At 43.5% G+C, this 20,058-nt stretch overlaps 1 protein-coding gene across 6 annotated transcripts in view; it reads left to right on the forward strand.

Annotated features, from left to right (window-relative positions):
- Positions 1–20,058, forward strand: part of ppp2r3b (protein phosphatase 2, regulatory subunit B'', beta) — a 130,708-nt gene that overhangs the window by 61,631 nt on the left and 49,019 nt on the right. For all 6 annotated transcript variants that reach the window (XM_067985749.1, XM_067985748.1, XM_067985746.1 and 3 more), the window contains 3 exons: positions 9,707–9,892; positions 13,619–13,722; positions 16,194–16,296. In XM_067985749.1, coding sequence (XP_067841850.1) covers positions 9,707–9,892; positions 13,619–13,722; positions 16,194–16,296 — 393 coding nt within the window. The remainder of the gene's footprint in view (positions 1–9,706; positions 9,893–13,618; positions 13,723–16,193; positions 16,297–20,058) is intronic.

Below are 20,058 nucleotides of genomic sequence, written 5' to 3' on the forward strand. Positions count from 1 at the left end.
CAACGCCTTTTGAACGTCCATATACCCCACATCAACTGCATTGCCCTAATCTACCCTCTCTGTTACCTCATCAAAAAACTCTTATCAAGTTTGTAAAACACGATTTGCGTTTAGCAAATCCCCGCTGGCTTTCCCTAATCAATCCACACTTGTCCAAGTGACTGCTAATTCTGTCCCGGATTATCGTTTCTAAAAGTTTCCCCAACACCGAGGTTAAACTGACTGGCCTGTAGTTGCTGGTTTTATCCTTACACTTTTTTTGAACAAGGGTGTAACATTTGCAATTCTCCAGTCCTCTGGCACCACCCCCGCATCTAAGGATGTTTGGAAGATTATGGCCAGTACCTCAGCAATTTCCACCCTTACTTCCCTCAGCAACCTAGGATGCATCCCTCGCGGACCGGGTGACTTATCTACTTTAAATACAGCTGGCCCATCCAGTATCTCAACTACACCTTCCTTTACTGAGATTCTGGCAGCGTCTTCTTCCTTGTTAAAGATCGATACAAAGTACTCATTTAGTATCTCGGCCATGCCCTCTGCCTCCATGAGTAGATCTGCTCTTTGGTCCCTAATCAGCCCCACTGCTCCTCTTACTACCAATTTACTGTTTACATGCCTATAGAAGACTTTTGGATTCCTTTTTATGTTGGCCACCAGTCTGTTCTGATACTCTCTTTGCCCCTCTTATTTCCTTTTTCGCTTCTCCTCTGAACTTTCTATATTCAGCCTGGCTCTCACTTGTATTATCAACCTGACATTTGTCATATGCCCCTTTTTTCTGCTTCATCTTACTCTCTATCTATCTCTTTTGTCATCCAGGGAGCTGTAGCTTTAGTTGCTCTACCTTTCGCCCTCGTGGGAATGTACCTGGACTGTAGCTGAATCATCTCTTTAAATGCCGCCCATTGTTCAATTTTTTTTTTTTATTCGTTCATTGGATGTGGGCCACGCTGGCAAGGCCAGCATTTATTGCCCATCCCTAATTGCCCTTGAGAAGGTGGTGGTGAGCCGCCGCCTTGAAACGCTTCAGTCCGTGTGGTGAAGGTTCTCCCGCAGTGCTGTTAGGTAGGGAGTTCCAGGATTTTGACCCAGCGACGATGAAGGAACGGCAATATATTTCCAAGTCGGGATGGTGTGTAACTTGGAGGGGAACATGCAGGTGGTGGTTTTCCCATGTGCCTGCTGCCCTTGTCCTTCTAGGTGGTAGAGGTCGTGGGTTTGGGAGGTGCTGTCAAAGAACCCTTGGCGAGTTGCTGCAGTGCAACCTAAAGATGGTACACACTGCAGCCATGGTGCACCGATGGTGAAGAGAGTGAATGTTTAGGGTGGTGGATGGGGTGCCAATCATGCGGGCTGCTTTGTCCTGGATGGTGTCGAGCTTCTTGAGTGTTGTTGGAGCTGCACTCATCCAGGCAAGTGGAGAGTACGCCCTCACATTCCTGACTTGTGCCTTGTAGATGGTGGAAAGACTTTGGGGAGTCAGGAAGTGAGTTACTCGCCGTGGAATACCCAGCCTCTGACCTGCTGTTGTAGCCACGGTATTTATGTGGCCGGTCCAGTTAAGTTTCTGGTCAATGGTGACCCTCAGGATGTTGATGGTGGGGGATTTGGCAATGGAAATGCTGCTGAATGTCAAGGGGAGGTGGTTAGACTCTCTCTTGTTGAAGATGCTCATTGCCTGGCACTTGTCTGGTGGGAATGTTACGTGCCACTTATCAGTCCAAGCCTGTATGTTGTTCAGGTCTTGCTGCATGCGGGCACGGACTGCTTCATTATCTGAGGGGTTGTGAATGGAACTGAACACTGTGCAATCATCAGCGAACATCCCCATTTCTGACATTATGATGGAGGGAAGGTCATTGATGAAGCAGCTGAAGATGGTTGGGCATAGGACACTGCCTCGAGGAACTCCTGCAACAATGTCCTGGGGCTGAGATGATTGGCCTTCAAAAACCACTACCATCTTCCTTTGTGCTAGGTATGACTCCAGCCACTGGAGAGTTTTCCTCTGATTCCCATTGACTTCAATTTTACTCGGGCTTCTTGGTGCCACGCTTGGTCAAATGCTGCAGTGATGTCACCTCACCTCTGGAGTTCAGCTCTTTTGTTCATGTTTGGATCAAGGCTGTAATGAGGTCTGGAGCTGAGTGGTCCTGGCGGAACCCAAACTGAGCATCGGTGAGCAGGTTATTCATAGAATCATAGAATCATAGAAGTTACAACATGGAAACAGGCCCTTCGGCCCAACATGTCCATGTCGCCCAGTTTATACCACTAAGCTAGTCCCAATTTCCTGCACTTGGCCCATATCCCTCTATACCCATCTTACCCATGTAACTGTCCAAATGCTTTTTAAAAGACAAAATTGTACCCGCCTCTACTACTGCCTCTGGCAGCTCGTTCCAGACACTCACCACCCTTTGAGTGAAAAAATTGCCCCTCTGGACCCTTTTGTATCTCTCCCCTCTCACCTTAAATCTATGCCCCCTCGTTATAGACACCCCTACCTTTGGGAAAAGATTTTGACTATCTACCTTATCTATGCCCCTCATTATTTTATAGACTTCTATAAGGTCACCCCTTAACCTCCTACTCGCCAGGGAAAAAAGTCCCAGTCTGTCTAACCTCTCCCTATAAGTCAAACCATCAAGTCCCGGTACCATCCTAGTAAATCTTTTCTGCACTCTTTCTAGTTTAATAATATCCTTTCTATAATAGGGTGACCAGAACTGTACACAGTACTCCAAGTGTGGCCTCACCAATGCCCTGTACAACTTCAACAAGACATCCCAACTCCTGTATTCAGTATTCTGACCAATGAAACCAAGCATGCTGAATGCCTTCTTCGCCACCCTATCCACCTGTGACTCCACTTTCAAGGAGCTATGAACCTGTACTCCTAGATCTCTTTGTTCTATAACTCTCCCCAACGCCCTACCATTAACGGAGTAGGTCCTGGCCCGATTCGATCTACCAAAATGCATCACCTCACATTTATCTAAATTAAACTCCATCTGCCATTCATCGGCCCACTGGCCCAATTTATCAAGATCCTGTTGCAATCCTAGATAACCTTCTTCACTGTCCACAATGCCACCAATCTTGGTGTCATCTGCAAACTTACTAACCATGCCTCCTAAATTCTCATCCAAATCATTAATATAAATAACAAATAATATTGGTGAGTAAGTGCCACTTGATGGCACTGTGGACGGCACCTTCCATCACTTTGCCGATGATTGAGAGGAGACTAATGGAGCGGTAATCTGCCGGATTGGATTTGTCCTGTTTTTTTGTGGACAGGACATACCTGGGCAATTTTCCACATTGTCTGGTAGATGCCAGTGTTATAGCTGTACTGGAACAGTTTGGCTAGAGGCGCGGCTAGTTCTGGAGCACAAGCCTTCAGCACGACAGCCGGGATGTTATCGGGGCCCATAGCCTTTGCTGATCCAGTGCACTCAGCAGTTTCTTGATATCATGTGGAGTGAATCGAATTGGCTGAAGACTGGCTTCTGTGATGGTGGGGATATTGGGAGGAGGCCGAGATGGATCCTCCACTCGGCACTTCTGGCTGAAGATGGTTGCAAACGCTTCAGCCTTGTCTCTTGCACTCACGTGCTGGACTCTGCCATCGCTGAGGAAAGGGATGTTCACGGAGCCTCCTCCTCCCGTTAGTTGTTTAATTGTCCACCACCATTCACGACTGGATGTGGCATGACTGCAGAGCTTTGATCTGATCCGTTGGTTGTGGAATCGCTTAGCTCTGTCTGTAGCATGTTGCTTCTGCTGTTTAGCATGCATGCATGCATGCTCTTCTACACTCCTCATTGAACCAGGGTTGATCCCCTGGCTTGTTGGTAAGGGTAAAGTGAGGAATATGCCGGGCCATGAGGTTGCACAATCTTGTTGCTGGCCCACAGAGCCTCATGGATGCCCATACGATACTATGATTGCTGTTCCTGAAGTTTTCATTAAGCTTAGTTGGTTCAGTGTCTGAGATCAAAGCCTGAAGGGGAGAAGGACTTACTGAGAGCCGTGGAGAGGTTGGGGTTACATTTGTGGACAAAATATAGATGTTCAGTAAAGCAGGCATCATATCTGTTTTGAGGGTCTCCAACATACAGTACAGAGGAGCTCACACCATAAGCAGTGAATACAGTATAATAGGTTTAAAGCAGTATGCATAAATTGCTATATCATGGATGTTGTGGGGGCCTTGGCCAATGGGGTGGGGAGAGGTGAATAAACAGATGTTGCCTCTGCAATGGTTGCAGCAGTGGTTCAAGGAGTAGGTCCAACACCACCTTCTCAGGTGGACAATAAATGCAGTCTTGCCAGCATCGGCCACATCTTGAGAATTTTTTTTAAAAAAAAGTATCAAGGCCTGATGGAATAATGAATACAGGTATCCTGGGAAGGGTAACGGGAGATGTGCTTAATATTGAGATCATATTGTAGATGATGGAAGATGATCTGTGATTTCAGAGGTTAATGGGTTGGAAGCTGAGGATGAAGGACGTTTTTGTTGATGAGAGGGATAGGGGTCAGAGCAAAGTTACAGGAAACGCGGCAGACATGGTACACACCCCTTACAACCAAAGCCGAGGAAAAGGAGTATATTTCAGAAGTGCCATTACACAAAATGGGAGGAGATATGACAGAAACTTTAAGAAAGGGGTGGAGTCTTCTAGCACAGAAGGAAGCCTTTCAGCCCATTGTGTCTGTGTTGGTTGTTTGCTAGAGCAATGTAAAACTAATCCCACTGCCCAGTTCTCTCCCCATAACTCTAACCGCTGCTTCAAATATTTATCCACTTCTCCCTTGAAAATTACAATAATCTTTGCTTCAACTACTCTCTGTAGTAAAGCATTCCATATGGATCAAGCCTGTGTGTAGAGAAATTTCTCTAACCCCTCTCAAACTTTCACTAGCAGTTTTTAATTGACTACCCTTTTTCAATGACTTCCCAACCAGAAGAGATGGTCTTTCCCTATTCACTCTATCAAAACTCAGTTTATTCTGTGCTATAAATCTTTATCCGCTTATCTGCTGCTGAAACCTTTATCCATGCTTTTGTTATTTCCAGATTCGACTATTCCAGTGCTCTTCTGGCCAGCCTCCCATCTTCCACCCTCCATAAACTTGAGCTCATCTAAATGTCTGGTGCCCATGTTCTAACCACATATGTCCCGCTCACCCATCACCCCTGTGCCTGCTGACCTACATTGGCTCCTGGTCTACCAACACCTCAATTTTAAAATTCTCATCCTTGTGTTCAAACCCTTCCATGGCTTCACTCCTTCCTATCCCTGTACCCTCCTTCAACCTTACAACCCTCCAAGAAATCTGTGTTTCTCCAACTCTGGACTCTTGTGCACCTGCCATCCCTTTGTCCCATCATTGGCGACTGTGCCTTTAGCTGTCTAGGCCCTAAGATCTGCAATTCCCTCCCTAAGCCTCTTTATCTCTCCACCTCTCTTTCCTTTAAGACTCTCCTTAAAACTCACCGAGGGGTCCTTGTACATCAGTCGCTGAAAGCGAGCATTCAGATGCAGCAAGCAGTTAGGAAGGCGAATGGTATGTTGGCATTCATTGCAAGAGGATTTGAGTACAGGAACAGGCATGTCTTACTGCAGTTGTACAGGGCCTTGGTGAGACCACATCTGGAGTATTGTGTGCGGTTTTGGTCTCCTTATCTGAGGAAGGATGTCCTTGCCATGGAGGGAGTGCAATGAAGGTTTACCAGACTGATTCCTGGGATGGCAGGACTGACGTATGAGGAGCGATTGGGTCGACTAGGCCTATATTCACTAGTAAACAATTTTACAACACCAAGTTATAGTCCAGCAATTTTATTTTAAATTCACAAGCTTTCGGAGGCTTCCTCCTTCGTCAGGTAAATGTTCCATCACCGGCATCTCCACATCATATATTCACTAGAGTTTAGAAGAATGAGAGGTGATCTCATCGAAACATATAAAATTCTAACAGGACTAGACAGACTAGATGCAGGGAGGATGTTCCCCATGGCTGGGGAGTCCAGAACCTGGGGTCACAATCTCAGGATACGGGCTATGCCATTTAGAACCGGGATGAGGACAAATTTCTTCACTCAGAGGGTGGTGAACCTGTGGAATTCTCTACCACAGAAGACAGTGGAGGCCAAGTCATTAGATGTATTCAAGAAGGAGATAGATATATTTCTTAATGCTAAAGGGATCAAGGGATGTGGGGAAAAAGCAGGAACAGGGTACTGAGTTAGATGATCAGCCATGAATATTTTGAATGGCGGAGCAGGCCTGAAGGGCCGAATGGCCTACTCTTGCTCCTATTTTCTATGTTTCACCTCTTTAGTCACCTGCCCTAATATCGCCTCCTTTGGCTCAGTGTCAGTTTTTGTCTTGTGCTCCTGTGAAAGCTCCTTGGGATGTTTTACTACTTTAAAGGTGCTATGTAAACGCAGGGTTGTTGTTGTTGTGAGGTGGCCATGTTCCCCAAATTCTTTTCTATTCTTGATTATTTGCTATAAAGCCAAACAGTAGGGATGGAGTTTTACAGTTTTAAGACTTGCATTTTCCTGCAACTATTGCTAACTTTCGGAGAGGTGAAACCGGTTTTCTAAGGAAGAAAACAAACTCCCTGGTCTCACACTGTGAAATACTTATTTTTGCAGTAGCGATCGAGGTCACTTCCAGGAAAAGGCAGTGCATCTGAGCTCTCCTTTTGCCCCTTGCTCCTGCAAATGAAAAACTTGAATAGTAAGTCGTCATAAAGCCACACTTTCTGAAATTTGCATCTACTCTGAAAACTTCAATGGAATAGCCAGCATTAGGAAAAACACTTGTAGAAAAAATAATAAAAAGCAGCAGAATATTTCCTACTATGGAAAAAAAGTTATGGGAAAACTATGGGCAGTATGGGTTTTATAAATAGGGATATAGAGTACAAGAGTAATGTTGCTTAAGCATACAGTACAGATTTGGGCACCCCATTATAGAAATGAATTGTTTTTGTATCTTCACATTCTTCCCTTGGGAAGTCAGTGACGAGGGGCCATCAATTTAAAATTGTCACTTGAGAGTGAGGAGGAAGGCTAGGAGAAATATCTTTTGCAGAGGGTTGTTGGAGTATGGAATGTTTTGCCACAGAGTGGTTGCTGCTGCACCCATTGCAACTTCTGTGTATACATTTGCTGTTTACAGTCTTTTTGTCTTTGAGCCCATCTCCACTTCAGGTTTACCTTCCTGCAGTGTCTGATATTTTGCACAATTTGAAAGACAATTGAAAACCCATATATCTGAAACCAGTATTGTACTTCTAACAAATTGAAAGCTACTGGAGTGCACCATGCAGAAGCACTCTCTCCAACATCATTTACAATTGATTAGATGGAACTTGCCTGCCTCCTCAGCCACAGAATGGGTTGTGCCTTTGTGAGAAAGTGGGAGAATCTATGTTTTCAGTAGCAAAAGGGGATTGGAGTCCGATCAAAATCTGATTTCCATTTGTCCTTGCAAATCTCCAAATTTGAGTACTAGATTGATTTTGACATAAAGACTCGTCATAAGTGCAGATATAATTGCCAGTGTCCGTATAAGCCAGCACCAGGATTTTTGAGTGTAGTTGCTCCTCCTCATTCCACACCTGTTGTACCTGCTGAAAGAATTTTTAATTTGTGCAGAATATTTAGTAGACGTATCCACCAAAATAAATGGGTCAGTTATAGCAAATATGTAAGTGTAAATTTGAATGCTGTGTCCTTATCATGGCAATGGGTCTTGGATCTTAGCACAAAACTAGAGAGAGCGGACAGAGAGGGGACATTTGAAATGGTTCACACAATGAAATTTTGAAGTGCAGTGACAGTTATGTAGACAACATTGACAGCCATTCTGCTCCAGCAATGATCACAAAAAGCAGTGAGATGGATGACAAGCTGATCTGCTTCTTGGTGCTTTAGATGAGTGATGCCAAGAAAACTCACTACTTCTCTTCCAAGTTGCAGGAAACCGTTTTTTTCTTTTGCCAATAGTAACTAAATTTCCTGGGAAATAATCTTGCTAAGTTTTATCTGTCACTAAATGCATTATTTTTCGGTGGAGGAAGCAAATTTGTTGATGTGCACATGCAGTGTAGATAGAACATTGGACGCTTGCCATTGTAGACAGTTGTCTGTTCAATCCAGTTCCTTACCAGATTTGAGAATGCATCCTTTTGTGGTTGTCTCTGGCAACTCGGGAACTACCAGAGGAAGTTTACAGCTAGTTGTACTTGTGCTGTGGCCAGCTGGGGAAGATTTTCCCTGTGTGCTAGCTGTCTTGAAATTGCAAGTCCATTTATAAAAAGTTTCTTCTTCCATTCATTGCCTTGTGGGGTATATAGAGGATTTCTATTGGCCTTATCTATAAAGGAATTAATAAAAGTTAATTTTTAGTTATTTGGCAGTCATTAAGACTTACTATTAAAACTTAGTTTAGACCTGGTATTTTAAGTGTACCTGTTTTGTGGCGATATTACTTAATTTCCAGCTGGATAGATGAGCAAGTTGGCACTTTTTCAATGAGTTCACTGATTGCAGCCGGTAATATCCCTTTAATTCGAAGCTGTCAAATCGGCGGTGAACCAGTAGTAGCAAGTTCCGGATTTCCGCGTTTCACTGCGCATGTGCGAGGAATTTGCTCCTTGATTTCACAACGGTGAGCACTGTTGAGCTCACTGTTCTTTTCCAAGCAATTTCTGCCCCAATATATTCTACTTCTGTGCATGCCCTCCATTGTAAGCTAACTTGCTCCACGTATCACATCGCCGTATGAAACAAATGTTGGATAGGTGAAAGATTATGCAATGTGTTTTTTAAAAATCAGTCCCTTTTGGTCTTCACCTGGATGCTAAATGCTCCCAGCTGTATTGTCATTTTGTCAAGTATAAATGAAGGGGGCAGTCCTAAGCTCAATCTTTAAGATGCTGTCAGCCATAGATGATGGCCAGGTGTTGTCTCTGGAGGACAATGAGCCATAGTTTAATAGAAGATAGGAATGTAAAGGATTGGGAGACCATTGAGACCCAAATTTTGTCAAAAACAATCCAGTTTTTCTCTCCCTCTCCCTCTGTCTCTCACCCCCTCTTCTCTCCTCTCACTCAAATATGTCAATGGATAAATGTTCAGCACCAAAGCAAATTCTGTACTTTTGAAGTTTACTAAGGTAGAAAGATCCCACAAACAGCAATGTGATGACCAGAAATCTGTTTTTAGTGATGTTGGTTGAGGGATAAATATTGCTAGGACACCGGGGCAAGCTCCCCCTGCTCTTTAAGTAGTGCCATGGGATCTTTTGCTTCCACCTACGATGGCAGACGGGACCTCGGTTTAACGTCTCATCTGAAAGACTGCACCGCCAACAGTGCAGCACCCTCTCAGTACTGCACTGGCGTGTCAGCCTAGATTTTGTGCTCAAGTCTCTGGAGTGGGATTTGAACCCACAACCTTCAGACTCAGGTGAGAGTGTTTCAAACTGAACCAATAATTTTGAGCATTGGAGAGCATTTATGCAGAATCTTTCCTCAGGAGATTAAATCGTGGGATAGAGTCCATTATAGACTAGATTGTTCATGGTCTGTGAAAATAGCAAGTTTGAAGGCTAAATAGCTTGCTTTGCTGCATGCGTTTTTAAGCTAAATGTCCCACATCTATTTCTTACAGGTTCAAGCAAAGAAAGAGAACCTCTTGCCTCCAGCACTGAGTGAGTGCATTCCAAAGTTTTATTTCCCTCAAGGTTGCCCAAAAAGAGCCCTTAATGTAGATGCAGTCATTGCCAGAATAGAAAACATCTACACGCAATTTGAAAATGAAAAAGCAACTCTGGAAGACATGGGAAAAATTGCAAAAGTAAGTCCTTTTTCACTTGCTTCTTTGTGTACTTTTGTGAGATCATGTGGCCTGTTTCTAGCCTTTTCATTAAATATTTATTTTGTGCTGTGAACCACTAAATGTCATTAGCCAATTTCATCTTGTTTATATTTAAAAATGAGTAACTTGAAAATTGTGTTCAAGAAGCCCTGTTGCATCACTTACTATGAAAGTCAACGCACCATTGTAATAAGTAATTTTTATATCAATTTGACATAAGGAAAATTTAAGTGTTTTGTTACTGGTGCAATTTGAAGATGATTGGAGTGGAATTGTTCAGCTTCCTCTTTCCTCCTATACCCTCCCTCTTCTATTTTTCCCATCCTTTCCCATATATTATAATTACTTGTATGGGGGAAATTTTTTAATACAGACAGATTTTTTTTGGGTAGGCGGAGCAATTGTGCAGCCCAACCAAAGTCATTTGCGAGAGGCCAGAGCCATTTTGAGGGCCAGGCCTCATTTGTTTAATGCTAACAATCTCTGAGCAAGCCCCACTTATTATTTTTTTTAAAGTCAGTTTATTGTGATGTGTTTAATGGTGCCAACCTTGCCTACTTGCCCATAGTTGTAATGCTTTCATCTCCTGAAAAGAGCAGATCTGCCCATCTGATTTCATGAGGAATCCATTTGTCTGGAATGCAGAGTGTGGATTTGTTTCTGGGCTTTAGGTCCTATTCAGATATTTGGTTATGTCTGGATAGTTCCAGCTTGCTGCATTGAGCTGAGTCAACTTATTGTGCTTGTTTTATATTCTATACTAGATTTTCCTAGAACAGATCTTGACCATTGCTGTAATTTTGCTATGAGTGTTTGTTTCTTGCTGCATTGTATTGCATACCAAAGTGAATAGGAGTGAACTTGGATTTGTCTGAACACCCACACATGTGGTAATACTGAGGTACAACAGGTTGTACTTTTTAGAATTAATTGGTGACCTAAACTAATTGTCTGCCAGAGTATGGATTTTGCCCACTGCTCTGTTGTTTGAGCAACTAATTTGTTGAATAAATACTGTTCTCAAATCCATAGAAAGCCAGAGGACCAGGATAAAGGGAGAATAATACGAGCAGCGATGAAACTTCTTTGAAAAGCTAAATGTAAAAGATGAACAGTGAGCAGCTTAAAAATCTACTGTTTTAACAAACAGCATGGGGTAAACTTTGACTTCGAGCCAGGAAGGAAGCGGGAGGAAAGTTTTTCGGAAGTTAAGTGGGCGGGTCGCGATCTGCGATCGTGACCTTAATGAGGCCAATCAATTTTACTTCTGGGTTTCGCGCCCAGCAGCCAGCCTGATTGACTAGCTGGCTGTTGGACAGGAAGGCCTGCTGCAGCAGGCCACAGCCTGGGAATCGGAGGGAGGGATCATGGGCAAGGGAAGATGATTGGGGAAGGGCCGGGGAAGAAGATCGGAGGTTGCTGGAGGTCGGGTGATGAGTCCGAAGTAGGTTGGGGTCCACCATTTGTGTGTGGGGGCGGCGATCGATCGTGGGGTTGCTGTTGGCCAGGTGAGCTTGTTGGGCCTGGATGAAGCACACCTGTTCCTCCGGGTGCACAAGCAGTGCGATAAAGGCACTCATCTCATGGATCTGGCCCTTCCCACCTGCTTTCACCTGACGTGATTCGGAAGCGATGGGAAACCCAAACAGGTAAGTTTAATTCATTTTAATTGTCTAATGCACAAAATATTTAGTATCTCAATTAGGTACATTGCCCTTTTCAGTATCAGCCTGCTGGCTTTAAGTGGAGGTGGGACTTCCTGGTGTCTGCTGTCCACACGCACACAAACCTGCCTGGTGGGCAAGTTGGAGCCGGGATGCGGCCCCGCTCCAAAAACCTGTTATTTTAACCTTCACCTGCCCCCAACCCACCCGTTCTTGGGGGGTTTAAATTTACCCCTCTAAGTCTAACTTTACTGTAAGATTGGACGAAAACTTCTGTTTTCTCTTTGCATGATTTTAATTCATATCAAGCTCTCATGCCTATACAAATCTCCAGATTCTCTCATTGTAGCCGGCCATATTAGACTTTTCTGTTCTGTGCATCTGATGTTTTTTTTCTGGTTTAAAACCAGATCAGTTCCAAGCAGAACTCTGCGATGGTCTGATTTATGTGTTTGGATAGAATTGCATTTTTGTGTGGGTACTGCCTGTGCCTTTTTTGTGCATTGAGGTATGGTTTTTATGGCTGATGTGGGTCTTTCTGCTTAGTAGGATTCAATTTTGTGTGGATGGTATCTGCTTGTGTGGACTGAGGTATATTGTATGGGTAATGTAGATCTTTCTTTGTATATACCTATCCTGGTGATGTGCATGCGTGTGTGTATATTGTGGGTTATCAAAAAGACAGTTGACAAAAATGAAGCCATGAACAAATGCTTTATGTTTACCTCTGCCATCTCTATCTCTCATTCCTCATCTGATTCTGAGCTGGTTTCTGCATCTAATTTTACAAACACCTCGAAGCCCTATGAATATCTCCCAAAAATTGCCAGCATCCACAGCCAGAGAGTAAATGAGAACTGCAGCTAAAGTCTGAAGTTGTTAATGTCAATGTTAAGGGCAGAGGGCTGAGAAGTACTTAGTAGAAAGATATGGTGCTGTTCCTCAAGCTCGTGTTGAGCTTCATTGGAACAGCATAGAAGGCCAAAGACAGAGAAGTCAGAGTGGGACAGAGAATTGAAATGGCAAGCAACAGGGAGCAAAAAGATTTGGGAATACAGATACATAGATCTCAAAGTATCAACACAAGTTAAGGCCATAAAGAGTGCAAACAAAGCATGGGGCTCATTCCTAGAGGAATAACACGGAGGTAATTTTAAATTTATATAGAACCTTGGTTAGCCAACATTTGGAATAATGTGTACAGTTCTGATCTCCATACTACTAAAAGAGAAAGTGCAGAAAAGATTTACAAGGATGTTACTTGAATTGAGACTATGTACCCATCAGGGAAGATTTGAGAAGCCTGGGGCTGTTTTCTCTGAAAAAGAGACTGAAGAGACCTGATAGAGGTCTTAAGGGGTTCGATCAGATGGATGTGGAGCAACTGTTTCCACTTGTAGGTGAGTCCAGAGCAAGGTGCAAGATAGCCACTAACAGATCAAATAAAGAACTTAGGAGGAATTTCTTTACACAGAGAGTGGTGTGGAACATGGAGTGTTTGAAGCAGATAGTGTTGACGCATTTAAGGGGAGGCTTGATGCATACATGAGGGAAGGGAATAGACTGATACAGAGGCAGTATGGAAGGAGGCTAGTGTGGCATATAAACACTGGCATACGCCATTTTGGGCCATAAGGCCTGTTTCTGAGCTGTATGTTCTATGCTAATATCACTTCTGCCATTTAAACATCTCCTTTTCTCCACCTAAGCACTTCACAGGTCATTCTGTTTCTCTTTCTTGTGATTTTTGTTTTTGTGCTTTTCCCCCAATCCTTTTGATCCTTTTTAAAATGCTGTTCCTCTGTAATATCTTCCAGTCCCGAGAAGTATCCAAGACCTAAAACTTTTGTTTTTTCATGGATGCTTTCTGGCCTGCTGAGTATTTCCAGTTATTCTGCTTTTATTTTCTCTTTACTGTGGTTCTGTTTGCTTTACTTGTAACCAACCTTTCCGCAGCACTGTTTCTGTACTGTAAATTAAAAATTCTGTACTGTAAAAAAAAATGGTTTGATGAATGGCTTATCATTTATTTTGTTAAAAGGTGTGTGACTGCCCTCTGTATTGGAAAGCCCCATTGTTTTGTGCAGCTGGCGGAGAAAGAACAGGATACGTATCAGTTCACAAGTTCATCGCAACGTGGAGAAAGTAAGCATTTTGTTCTCTTGCATGTTGTTCAAATCTGAGTCACGTCTAGCATAACTTGTAGTATCGGGTTCATTACTTCCTTTTATTGAACAAACTTGCATTTAGATTTGAATTAATTGGGGGCCAGGGGAGGAGAAACTATACCATTAGCCTATCTGCACTGCCATTTGCTGTTTATTTAAATTGGTAATTAACTGACAAAAGGAACTTTGGAGTAAACATGAATAGATTTTTCAAATTAATTTTCAGCAGTTTGTGTTTTTTTTAGTGCAGCAGTAGATAGAATCTGCAACATATGTCACCTTGTGAAGTGCAAGTACTGAACTATCTGTATGAAGCTAGAGCTTGAAGACTGAAGTCACATAGGAAAACAAAAACAATAAACCACCAGTGATAATTTTGTCTTTGCTTCTGTGGGAGGTTGTGTACTTGAAGTTAAACCATGTTGAACAAGAAAAATTCTGATAACTTTTAGTCAAGAGATTTCTAATGTTTGAAATGTCTCATACCTCAGAGCTGCAAAGCACTGGTATAAACTCAAATATCACACAACTGCTTTATAATTATTCCATAATTTCTCAGTTTATGTAGTTGCAAAACACCTCAGCTCATCATTTTTCTACTTTCTCAAATATGAATAATTTATGCTGAAATTTATAACATGTAATTGGGCATTATTAGTTAGATGGAAGCTGCGTGAAGTTTTAGCTGTACTAAAGATGGCAAACGTGTAACTTTCATATGGCTTTTATTAGGAGTGTTTTTGAACAATTTGAAAGTTTGTATTCTCTTTTTTTAATTAAATATCCAAGTACCAAATGAACGTGCCCTAAGCAAAATGCTCTTTTCTATGTTAATTGTGTTTTCCCCTTTATAAAACTTTCTGCTTTAAATAGTTTTAAATATCATCAGAATTAGTTTCTACCACACTGCTTGTATCTTTTTGTATCTTGCTAATTCCTGTGTCTTGATTGTGGTAACCACCTTGCAGAGTTGATGGTTGGATCTTTTACTGCTACAATTTTAAAATATAATATTTGGACTGTCTGATTTAAGAATGATGGTTCATGGCAAGTTCCTGGTGTGGAGAGGTGAGATGTTTCCACCGAGTGAGTGCGCAATTCTTGCACTCTTCTTTCCACTCCTTTTACAAAGGTGGTGATCCATGCTAGGATTCCTCTGACACTATCAGTTCCCTAATACCTCACCCAAGTAGCTGTTCTCATGTCAGCCTAGATAAGTGAATGTTTGTAGGCTATTCAGTCTTAGCACCATAGTATGTTACAGCACAGAAGGAGGCCATTTGGCCCATTGTGCCTGTGCCGGCTCTCTGAAAGAGCTATCCAATTAGTCCCATTCCTCTGCTCTTTCCCCATAGCCCTGTTTTTTTTTCCCTTCCAAGTATTTATCCAATTCCCTTTTGCTCAGATGTCTAATTTCCTCAGCAGTGAAATTGGCAGTCATTGGGTTATTGCATCCTAGCCCAATCCTGTGCACTTGCACTTTTTTGCCCCAGATCCCTTGAATTTAAATAATTATGAATGGGAAATGTGGCAAATGATGGGTTTGTTTTTTGACTCCCTAACCAGGGAAGAGTTGAGTTACCTGTCCATTGCTCCAGCTGAAAGTGGCTGCACATCACATTTTGGATCTTCATAGTCTGTGAGTCTTAGTGCCACACCACATTATGGTTTTAAATCACTGAACTATGGCAGGAACCCAAGATTGAAGGCTGCATAAATAGACACCGATGATACACATAACATAAGAGTATGGTTTCTGCCCTGTCCTAAATTTGGAAATACCATCTGTGGAGCACAACTAATCAAGTTTCAATAACACTGATTGTAATCATAGATTGATATTCTGACATTTTTGCTTGATTATCTGGGGAGGGATAAGAAACTTTTTATTCTCCTCTACGTTTTTCTCTTTTGAAAGCTCTACCTATTAATGGACTTCGGCTGGAGAAATTCACAATGAGGCTCTGTGATGATTCAAATGATACATCTTAGAGTCGTCTTGATTGACCTAATTGTTTTTTCTTGTTCCATACTCTTTAGACCAACTAGTCAAATAATGGTGTTGTGGAAATCTGAAGGACAGGGTGGAAAGAGAGCAGGGAAGGGCTTGATCTCTTAACGCAACTCGTGGCAGAGGGAAATGCTTATTTTCCCCTTGCAGGCTGTCCACGATGAATAATAACTTTTCCTTTTGTTATTTATACCCACCTTGTGTAGTGCGCACACGCATTTATGAATATGGTCATGTCATGAGGTACAGCATCCAGTTGCCCAGCCAGGAATGGAGTAAACTTGCTCCATATATCAGAGAAACATACAAGTGATTTCAATTGTGCGGTTGGGAGGTCAACTGATTTACTTATTCCACTGAGGCATAAAATGTGATGGAATTTAATAACATTTCTCCAAAAAATTGGAAATAAATGTCTTTCTCCATAAAAATTGTAGGATCTTGCAGAACTGCCATGATGATGCATCTAAATTCCTATATCTTCTGGCAAAGCCTGGATGCAGTTACTTAGAGCAAGAGGACTTCATTCCATTGATACAGGTGCTGCATTTTATCACTTATTTTGTTTTTATTCTTGAGCATTTTGTGAAATGTTACCAATGCTCATCTACATAGCACAGAAGTCGTAAGGAATAATCAGGGCGTAGCAAGCATATTCTTCGGAAAGGTAACTAAATTAGTGGATAAGGGCTATACCACAGGTATTGATTTGGAATTTTTAGAAAGCAATTTGATAACGTTTTTTTAAAATAAGATTAAGACTCTGAATTAATTTCAAGCTAGCTAGCTAGCTAGTCTGAAAAGTGGTTTAGCAGCAATAAATAGAAGGTGATGACAAATGGGAAGGGAGCAGAAATTAGCAGAGCTCTGTTCTCTCTCCTGTCAATACTATTTCACAATATTTATAAATGTTTTGGCGGAGAGTAAGTATTGTCATATTATTTGCTGCTGATACCAAGCCAAACCATGTAGCTGGGAAAGTAATATAACAAAGATAAACAACATTCCAAGAGATTAGCAAATAAGCTAAGGAATGGCAGATTTTAAGGCAGATGCATCTTAAAATAGGAACTGGGCAATGTACAGGGGAAGGAATGTCCATTAACAAATGTGGAGAAGAATTTGATTTTTGTCTTTACATTTACTTACTGAAAAATTCCAGTTAACATCAACTATCGTCAACAAAACCCCACTGAGGACTTGAGCATGTAACCTAGGCTTCGCTTAAATTTAGTACTGAAGAGATGCTGCATTGCTGGAAGTGCCATCTTTCAGGTGAGACATGTCTGCCTGTTCAGATGGATGTGTAAGCTCCCATGGCAGGCACTATTCGAAGAAGAGAAGGGGAGTCCTCCCAGTGTCTGGAATAACACTTATTCCTCAATCAACACCATCAAATAGGGTACGGTAGCATAGTGGTTATGTTACTGGACTAGTAATCCAGAGGCCTGGACTAAAATCCAGAGTCATGAGTTCAAATTCCGCCACGGCAGCTGGCGAATTTAAATTCAATTAATTAATTAAATTCAATTAATTAAATAAAAATCTGGAATTAAAATACTAGTATCAGTAATGATGGCCATGAAACTACCGGATTGTCGTAAAAACCCATCTGGTTCACTAATGTCCTTCAGGGAAGGAAACCTGCCGTCCTTACCCGGTCTGGCCTATATGTGACTCCAGACCCACAGCAATGTGGTTGATTCTTAATTGCCCTCTGAAATGGCCTAGCAAGCCACTCAGTTGTAAAATCTCGCTACGAAAAGTCATAATAAGAATAAAACCGGACGGACCACCCGGCATCGGACCACTAGGCACCGGACACGACAACGGCAAAACACCAAGCCCAGTCGACCCTGCAAGGTCCTCCTTACCAACATCTGGGGACTTGTGCCAAAATTGGGAGAGCTGTCCCACAGACTAGTCAAGCAACAGCCTGACATAGCCATACTTACAGAATCATACCTTTCAGCCAACGTCCCAGACTCTTCCATCACCATCCCTGGGTATGTCCTGTCCCACCGGCAGGACAGACCCACCAGAGGTGGCGGCACAGTGATATACAGTCAGGAGGGAGTGGCCCTGGGAGTCCTCAACATTGACTCTGGACCCCATGAAATCTCATGGCATCAGGTCAAACATGGGCAAGGAAACCTCCTGCTGATTACCACCTACCGTCCTCCCTCGGCTGATGAATCAGTCCTCCTCCATGTTGAGCACCACTTGGAGGAAGCACTGAGGGTAGCAAGGGCACAAAATGTACTCTGGGTGGGGGACTTCAATGTCCATCACCAAGAGTGGCTCGGTAGCACCACCACTGACCGAGCTGGCCGAGTCCTGAAGGACATAGCTGCTAGACTGGGCCTGCGGCAGGTGGTGAGCGAACCAACACGAGGGAAAAACTTACTTGAACTCGTCCTCACCAATCTACCTGTCGCAAATGCATCTGTCCATGACAGTATTGGTAGGAGTGACCACCGCACAGTCCTCGTGGAGATGAAGTCCCGTCTTCGCACTGAGGACACCATCCAATGTGTTGTGTGGCACTACCACCGTGCTAAATGGGATAGATTCAGAACAGATCTAGCAGCTCAAAACTGGACATCCATGAGGCGCTGTGGGCCATCAGCAGCAGCAGAATTGTATTCCAGCACAATCTGTAACCTCATGGCCTGGCATATTCCTCACTCTACCATTACCAACAAGCCAGGGGATCAACCCTGGTTCAATGAGGAGTGTAGAAGAGCATGCCAGGAGCAGCACCAGGCGTACCTAAAAATGAGGTGCCAACCTGGTGAAGCTACAACTCAGGACTACATGCATGCTCAACAGCGGAAGCAACATGCTATAGACAGAGCTAAGCGATTCCACAACCAACGGATCAGATCAAAGCTCTGCAGTCCTGCCACATCCAGTCGTGAATGGTGGTGGACAATTAAACAACTAACGGGAGGAGGAGGCTCTGCAAACATCCTCATCCTCAATGATGGCGGAGTCCAGCACGTGAGTGCAAAAGACAAGGCTGAAGCATTTGCAACTATCTTCAGCCAGAAGTGCCGAGTGGATGATCCATCTCCACCTCCTCCCAATATCCCCACCATCACGGAAGCCAGTCTTCGGCCAATTCGATTCACTCCACGTGATATCAAGAAACGGCTGAGTGCACTGGATACAGCAAAGGCTATGGGCCCTGACAACATCCCGGCTGTAGTGCTGAAGACTTGTGCTCCAGAACTAGCTGCGCCTCTAGCCAAGCTGTTCCAGTATAGCTACAACACTGGCATCTACCCGACAATGTGGAAAATTGCCCAGGTATGTCCTGTCCACAAAAAGCAGGACAAATCCAATCCGGCCAATTACCGCCCCATCAGTCTACTCTCAATCATCAGCAAAGTGATGGAAGGTGTCGTCGACAGTGCTATCAAGCGGCACTTACTCACCAATAACCTGCTCACCGATGCTCAGTTTGGGTTCCGCCAGGACCACTCGGCTCCAGACCTCATTACAGCCCTGGTCCAAACATGGACAAAAGAGCTGAATTCCAGAGGTGAGGTGAGAGTGACTGCCCTTGACATCAAGGCAGCATTTGACCGAGTGTGGCACCAAGGAGCCCTAGTAAAATTGAAGTCAATGGGAATCAGGGGGAAAACTCTCTAGTGGCTGGAGTCATACCTAGCACAAAGGAAGATGGTAGTGGTTGTTGGAGGCCAATCATCTCAGCCCCAGTACATTGCTGCAGGAGTTCCTCAGGGCAGTGTCCTAGGCCCAACCATCTTCAGCTGCTTCATCAATGATCTTCCCTCCATCATAAGGTCAGAAATGGGGATGTTCGCTGATGACTGCACAGTGTTCAGTTCCATTCGCAACTCCTCAAATAATGAAGCAGTCCGAGCCCGCATGCAGCAAGACCTGGACAACATCCAGGCTTGGGCTCATAAGTGGCAAGTAACATTCGCGCCAGATAAGTGCCAGGCAATGACCATCTCCAACAAGAGAGAGTCTAACCACCTCCCCTTGACATTCAACAGCATTACCATCGCCGAATCCCCCACCATCAACGTCCTGGGGGTCACCATTGACCAGAAACTTAACTGGACCAGCCACATAAATACGGTGGCTACTAGAGCAAGTCAGAGGCTGGGTATTCTGCGGCGAGTGACTCACCTCCTGACTCCCCAAAGCCTTTCCACCATCTACAAGGCACAAGTCAGGAGTGTGATGGAATACTCTCCACTTGCCTGGATGAGTGCAGCTCCAACAACACTCCAGAAGCTCGACACCATCCAAGATAAAGCAGCCCGC

This window comes from Heptranchias perlo, chromosome 6 (assembly GCF_035084215.1).
Source record: "Heptranchias perlo isolate sHepPer1 chromosome 6, sHepPer1.hap1, whole genome shotgun sequence".
Taxonomy (NCBI): Eukaryota; Metazoa; Chordata; class Chondrichthyes; order Hexanchiformes; family Hexanchidae; genus Heptranchias; species Heptranchias perlo.